The sequence below is a fragment of the Rhododendron vialii genome, chromosome 1a (genome assembly GCF_030253575.1).
Source record: "Rhododendron vialii isolate Sample 1 chromosome 1a, ASM3025357v1".
Lineage (NCBI taxonomy): Eukaryota > Viridiplantae > Streptophyta > Magnoliopsida > Ericales > Ericaceae > Rhododendron > Rhododendron vialii.
In genome coordinates this window covers 42,121,921-42,129,407 of record NC_080557.1, presented here as the reverse complement: position 1 = coordinate 42,129,407, position 7,487 = coordinate 42,121,921, and the positions used below count along the sequence as shown (strand labels likewise).

General features: G+C 38.6%; 1 protein-coding gene across 1 annotated transcript; it reads left to right on the top strand.

Moving 5' to 3' along the window:
* The first annotated feature begins 2,360 nt into the window (after positions 1–2,360).
* LOC131323612 (uncharacterized) lies at positions 2,361–6,423 on the top strand. Its single transcript, XM_058355466.1, has 2 exons — positions 2,361–2,962; positions 5,921–6,423. Exons 1-2 carry the CDS (start codon positions 2,452–2,454, stop codon positions 6,397–6,399), a joined length of 990 nt encoding a protein of 329 aa, XP_058211449.1. The 5' UTR covers positions 2,361–2,451; the 3' UTR covers positions 6,400–6,423.
* Positions 6,424–7,487: the final 1,064 nt, after the last annotated feature.

Here is a 7,487-nt window from a genome sequence, read left to right as displayed (position 1 = left end):
TAGTCGGTAATGGTGTAATTTCTTGTAGTGACGCTAGCTGCCGACAATCTGGACATCTCTTTTTGGGAAGGAAATTTCTCAGACCATCCGAAACGGTTGAAGCCATTTTTAACTCATGATGATCAGCATTGTCGGCTACTACCAGTTTCTGTCTCCAATAAAAAAGTTTTTCCCAACAGCACTATCACCACACCCATTTATACATTCATCCACAGAAAACTTTTCAGTGTCGGTTGGGTACCGGCCACGTAATATCGTGCATCAATCTCGATCGTCCAATGAAATTTTGGATGGCTCAGATCTGTTCGACTAATTCTAAAGTGTGAAATGACTAAAATACCCCTCGACAGCCATACAGATTTGAGTCATCCAAAAATTCATTGGACGGCCGAGATGGTGCACGACACCACGTGGCTAGTACCCAGCCAGCACTGATGAATTTCTCTCCATTCACACACCCACACTCACAACAAAGGTGTGGCCCATACACACTGTGTGTGTGGGTCTGTAAATGGGTGTAATGATAGAATGATGGTTTATAGTTACATAAAGTTGAAATTCAAACCAGCAACAGTGCATGTGATTGAATTAAAGTGTGATCCATCCAGATTGAAATTTGTCTACTCATCTCATTCCCTTTTCTCTCTCTCTCTCTCTCTCTCTCTCTCTCTCTTGTTTGAAACCCGCCGGTGCGCACAGTTTCTGCTGGAATTAGAGGTGCTGCGATGAAGCTAGCACTAAAATGGGCTGCAAGTTTGAAACCAAAGGAGCTCATATGGTGGAAATTCTAACTGATTCTAAGGTACGTGCTTTTTTTTAATTTTTTTTCTCGGCAAACGAAACTTTAATATCAAGCTTGAAGGGATACAACAAGGGGGCTCAACCATAGTAAACACACAATACTTACGCGATCAAGCAAAGGATAAGAAATAAAAACACCTTACAACGCCCTCCAACAGAACATTGGAAGAAAAACACACCTCACCTAATTGGGCTTCGTATTAATCCTTTTTGCTGCATCTGAAGTTTATTTGTCTAATTTATTTCTTGATTAAGGCCTTGTGTTGTCAGTTTGTTTGGGTAATTAAGTACTCTTAGAAGTAGCTAGCCTATGGAAAATTTAATTTCAAACACTTACACTTGCTATATGCCTTAAGAATTTTTTGATCTGTTAATATATATATTTGTTTAATCTAACAAAATATATGGATAAGGTCCAATAATTAATTTGACTCTACGGTTGAGCTCTTAGACTAATTATAATTAGGAACCTCATGATCGATCCCTTTCGTTTTGTCTGAGATTAAATTTTTTTTATTTTAATAAAATGATTAATCTCTCATTCACTTCTATATCCATCCAGTAATACTAGCTAGAGAGAAATAAAGACCTCACTTAGTTTTTAATGGCCGCACCCCCTTCTCTTTTTTCACTTCTTACTGCTATTTTTGTGTGATTTTTTCCTAAGGAGAAGGGAAATTTAGGGTGGCTATGCTACCGATTTTACCATTTACGTTAATTTTCTGCCATAGATCAGGGATCACTTTCTTTTGTTTTTTTCCCTGGCAAACGAAATATTTTATAAAAATAAAAAAGAGTACATCAAGAGAAAAAAAAAATAGTAAAGCATAAAGGCGACGCTTGGCTAGAAAAAGATAAGATAAGATAAGAAAACATTCAATCAACAGTTGGATATATAAAACACCTCGCTCAAAGCAAGGTTACACAACTTTTCGAATTTAGCCTACATCCACATGCACAGAGACAAACAAGGGGTCACTTGCACAAGTGATTTATTAAATTAATTATTAGTAATTCTAAAGCTTGCACTACGAGCATCTTTTGGATATCTAGCGTCAACTTCCTTTGCCCTCATATATAGCTCCGTCCATCTAGGATGTGTTACAGTATCCAACATATGTCTCCACTTATCCTGCACGCACCACCCAAATGGCCAAAACACCCCATGTCAACCTAATTGGTTCCAAGTCAAAACACAATTACTATTTCAATGTCTATAACAAGCACGGTATTTATTGTGCATGGGAGCACAAAAAAAACTTATGTCCACGATTTAATAGTTAATGTGAAAATTGTATTAGAAGAAACAGATTGAATGTGAGAGAAATTGTGAGGTAAGTTTTAAGGTTTTTTTTTTTTTTTTTTTTGCTAGGTTGAAAACTTGAAAACCAATGAAGGAAGAGAGAATATTAGTAGTTGCCGATGTGGATTTTTTTTTGTGTGTAGAATTTCCAATTATTCCAACCCCACCCCCGGCCCCCCCACAAAAAAGAAGAAGAAGAAGAAGAAATATATGCCATGTCTCATGCAAGTATATACGTACTTAGGGTTTAGGGGAATGACAATTTCAAAAGAAATTTTCGAGATTTGATCCAGCAACACAAACCAGAAGTGGTGGCCCTCCTGGAAACAAAAGTCGAACTGAAGTCCATGGGTATGTTCTTCAAAAACCTTGGTCTCACAGCCTCTACACATGTTGATCCGAGCGGAAGGAAAGGAGGCATTTGGATCCTCTGGGATCCCTCTAAGGTCTCCCTAAATACCACGTTAACGACACCACAAGCCATCCACACCACGGTTCGCAAGGATAACTTTGAAGATTGGATATTCTCTGCGGTCTACGGCAGCCGAAATCCTAGAATCAGAGAAATCTTGTGGGAGGAACTGGGCAGCCTAGCTGATACCAACCAAAAACCATGGCTTATTGCAGGAGATTTCAATGATACTGCTGAGGCATCTGAATCTAAAAGCAATGCCCCTGATACTAGTGCTAGTCAGAGAAGAAAATTCATGGATAATATCAATAAATGCCAACTGATAGATCTAGGATACATGGGGGCAAAGTACACCTGGACGAATGGAAGATTAGGGTTGGCGAATGTGCAGAAAAGGCTGGACAGAGCTCTAAGCAATGAAGAATGGAGATCCCTCTTCCCGGAAGGTATGGTCCAAATTCTACCCCGCACTTACTCTGACCATGCCCCTTTATTAATTCGTGTGCTTGGTAACAGCCCTAGCAATTTCGTCACGAGACCTTTTCGATTTGAGGCCGCCTGGATCTTGGACCCTTCCTTTGAAAATATGGTGGATATAAATTGGAATGGAACAAACCTTTCTGATCACATTAATAATTTTACTAAAGCAGCCAAAGACTGGAATAAAAATGTGTTCGGAAACATTTTCAGGAAAAAACGCTGGATCCAAGGTCGGATCAACGGCATCCATAAAGCTCAAGAGACTAATTTTGCTCATAATCTTCAGTTGTTGGAAAAAGACCTTATAAAAGAATTCAACGACATTCTTCTCCAAGAGGAGGCTTTGTGGTTCCAAAAATCTAGAAGTAAATGGATTACTCTGGGGGAGAAAAATACGAGATATTTTCATTTATCCACCATTATAAAAAGAAGAAGATCCAAGATAAGCATGCTCAAAGATATGAATAATAATTGGATGGAGAACCCTGAGGCTATTAAGGACCATGTTCAAAATTATTTCATTGATCTCTTTACTGCTCCTAATAATAATCAAGGGAGTAATACTACTTACCATCCTCATCCTACCTTAGATAGGGAGGACAATGATAGACTTTGCATGCTAATCACTGATACGGAAATCTGGAGTAGTGTTAAAAGCATTCAAGCCTACAAAGCCCCAGGCCCTGATGGCATTCAGGCTTTATTCTATCACAAATTCTGGCATATAGTTGGGCCTGAGGTCTGTAGATTTGTGCATAATTGCTTTAACTCCAGGTCCATTCTTGAGGACATGAACAAAACCTTCATAGCTTTGATTCCTAAGACTGATAACCCTGATTCCCATTAGTCTTTGCAATGTGGGATACAAAATCATTACCAAAATTATTGTGGCTAGATTAAGACCTATGCTTACCAAGATAATTAGCCCTTTCCAAAGTAGCTTTATACCTAGTAGAACCACTAATGACAACATCATTATTACCCATGAGGTTCTCCATACCCTTAGGGGAAAAAAAGGGAAGAAAGGTGGGATGATTTTTAAAATTGACTTGGAAAAAGCCTATGACAAAGTGTCTTGGAAATTCTTATTTGATACATTAAATTTCTTTAACTTGAATGCATCTTGGATCTCCATTATTATGAACTGTGTTACTAGTGTCAAAACCTCTATTCTCTGGAACGGGGAGCCCCTTCTTGAGTTTGCAGCTGGTCGTGGGCTTCGACAAGGTGATCTCTATCTCCCTACTTATTTGTTCTATGCATGGAAAGGCTATCTATTCTTATTAACAGTAAGAGGGAGGAAGGGTCCTGGAAAGGGATCAAAGTGTCCAAAAATTCCACACCCTTAACTCATCTCTTCTTTGTGGATGATTTGATTCTATTTGGGCTAGATAGTCTCACCACTGTAAAAGCTATGATGGAGGTTCTGAATGAGTTTTGTACCTTGTCCGGACAAACTGTGAACTTGGATAAATCAAAAATATTTATCTCTCCAAATGTTGCTAGAAACAAGGCAAGGAGAATCAATAATTTTTGTGGTATCAAACTCACTAATAACTTGGGAAAATACCTTGGAGTCCCTTTGTTCCATAAGAGGGTTAGTAAACAAGATTTCAAACACATTATTGAGAAAGTCCAAAACAGACTTGCTGGATGGGTTTCAAACACTCTTATGCTATCAGGTAGACTCACTCTTGTGCAATCTGTTTCATCAACCATCCCTACTTACTCTATGCAAACCATGCACTTGCCTGCTTCTGTGTGTGAAAGACTTGACAGGTTGAACAGAAATTTCCTATGGGGCGATTCTCCTGACAAAAGAAAAATTCATCTTCTCAAATGGGATAAGGTGTGTAAAAGTAAAGAATGTGGTGGATTGGGGATTAAAAAAGCCAGAAATCACAATATGGCTATCCTTACCAAGCTTGGCTGGAAAATTTCCAGTCAAGAAGAAGGAGGATTGTGGGCTGCCATTCTTAGAGACAAATATTTGTCTAACCATTCCATATCATCTTGGCCAAGAAACCGGCCTGCCTCATATATTTGGAAGAGCATTGTGGACACAAAAAAGGTACTTGAACAAGGGATGAAGTGGGTAATTGGTGATGGTAAATCTGTGAACATATGGCATGACTGGTGGTGTGGGGATAAACCCTTGGCACTAGCACACCTTGGTGTGCATGTTAACTCCAATCAAAAGGTAGAAACGTTAATAGTGAATGGTACTTGGGTTCTGGATGAAATAGCTCCATATGTAGATGTCGATACCCTTGGGTGCATAAATGCTATAAACATTCCGGTCTACACCCAAACTGCTGATCATACTACCTGGGTAGGATCTGGAAATGGCAATTTTACTGTTGCTGCTGCTTATGATATTATTAACAAGGATGCTCTGGACTTGAAAGGTTGGAAATGGTTTTGGAAACTTAAAATACCAGAAAAATTCAAAACGTTTTTATGGATTATCTTTCACAATAGCCTTCCAACCAATCTTCTCCGAGCCAAAAGAGGTATTGCAACTTCGGACTTATGTCCAAGATGCAATACTTTTTCTGAGAGGATCAACCATTTGTTTAGGGAATGTAACAAAGCTAAGGAGCTTTGGAGACACATCCCTTTTGGCCATCTATTGAGAGGGGACACGGATATTCCAATATAAGATTGGATCTCTCTTAATATGAGAAGCCAAAGACTTGCAGGGCATGGTAACAATATTCCTTGGCACATCTTGTTTATTACCTCGTTATGGCAGCTTTGGAAAGATCGAAACAAAAAAAGCTTTGATAACATTGACATCCCACCGCTTACCAGTGCCAAGACTATTATTGCTTATGCCCAAGAAATTGTGGATGCTTTCAAGTCCCCTCTCACTAATGGCTCGACAAGAACTTGTCTTAATTTTTGGTCTAATCCATCTGCAGGAAATGTCAAATTGAATACGAATGGATGCTGGTATGAATCGAATGGAACAGGAGGGTTTGGAGGACTATTCAGAAATCATATGGGAGATTGGATTATGGAATACTATGGTAAGCGAAGCTTTCATTCAAGCTTGGAGGCAGAGCTATGGAGTACATACAAGGGGCTGGAAGTCATACTAGAAAGGAAGCTGGAAAATGTGAAGATTGAATCTGACTCTCTCGTAGCGATGAACCTCACCATGGAAGGAAACCCAGGCAATCACCCTCAGAGTGTGCTGATCAATGAAATCCATGCCCTCTTGACTCAGACTAACACTACGATTGGGCATATCTCTCGTTCGGCCAATCAATGCGCCGACCACCTTGCCAGGATGGGTGCGGAACGCACAGAAGAGCTCGTGTTTGTTATGGACATGCCCATCGCGATGAGGGAATTTGTAATTAGAGATAGCCTAAATATCAGGCAAGTGCTTGACTAGGTTGCGAGTTCTTGTGCTCTAGTATTCAAAACTCTGGCTGTACTCTTATGTGGTACTCTCTTTAAGTTTTATTGAATTTTCCGCTTGACCGAAAAAAAAAATATATATACGTACTTAATGTATAGTATAGATAGATATGTGACTATTTTTTGTTAGAACAAAAGCAACTTGACACCGTTGGATTTGAACATAAAGGTTTACCCTTCTCTCTAAAATTGTTTACTGCATTTGAGATAGCAACACATGATATCCCAGATTCCTCCACCACCACACAATTACGCAGAGTCCCTCCCAGTGACATATGAATGTATGTATTTTTCACTTTATCATACTTTATACATTGAGCACAATGTTTGACCACCCATCTTATCGTATTCCACACTTGTGCATATAGTCGCAAATAAAAGAAAATATTAACGCTTTAATTATACCATATCAAATATGCAAAGTATCTTGTGCATTCTTAATGCCAATGTACAATACTCCAGTTCTTAACTATAATATGTTATAGAATTTAATATATCTTCAAACGACAACCTTTAAGAAAAAATTTAAAGCTGCCGCCACTGTAAGTGATTGCGCAGTATTGGTAAAAGGAAAAAAAAAGAGAGAATTTATTAAGGAAAAGCTTAAATATACCTTCAACTGTTGTGTCGTTCGAGTTGAATGTTTGAAATATTCATCCCTGATTTTTTTCCACCTGCAGAATTTGGGGTACCAAATTAAGGAAACAAATCAAATATGCATGCCACAAATTAGATAATAATTAATGAAATCGAAAAACTCCTCTTCTATATGTTAAATGAATAGGATAGGATTTACCCATACATGCAACTCAATCCACGTAAGGTTTGGTGCCATTTTGATGCAAAATACTTTTACCAGCAGGGGCGACGCTATAGCCAAACAGTGGGGTCGGCTGACCCCATGGGAAGAGATGGAAATACTACTAATATGCTATACATTTGGTTGGTGAAGAAATGAACCACTAAAATTTGTTGATGACCCAACAGGTACTAGGTAATTTCTTTTTGTTAAAACAATTCACAATGCACAGCTTCTTTTTTTTATATCACTCAACGTATTTG

Coding starts and splice junctions, on each gene's coding strand:
- LOC131323612 (XM_058355466.1), top strand. CDS start 2,452: ATGGGTATGTTCTTCAAAAACCTTGGTCTCACAGCCTCTACACATGTT. Junction 2,963..5,920: donor GAGATCCCTCTTCCCGGAAG/GTATGGTCCAAA, acceptor ATCCATCTGCAG/GAAATGTCAAATTGAATACG.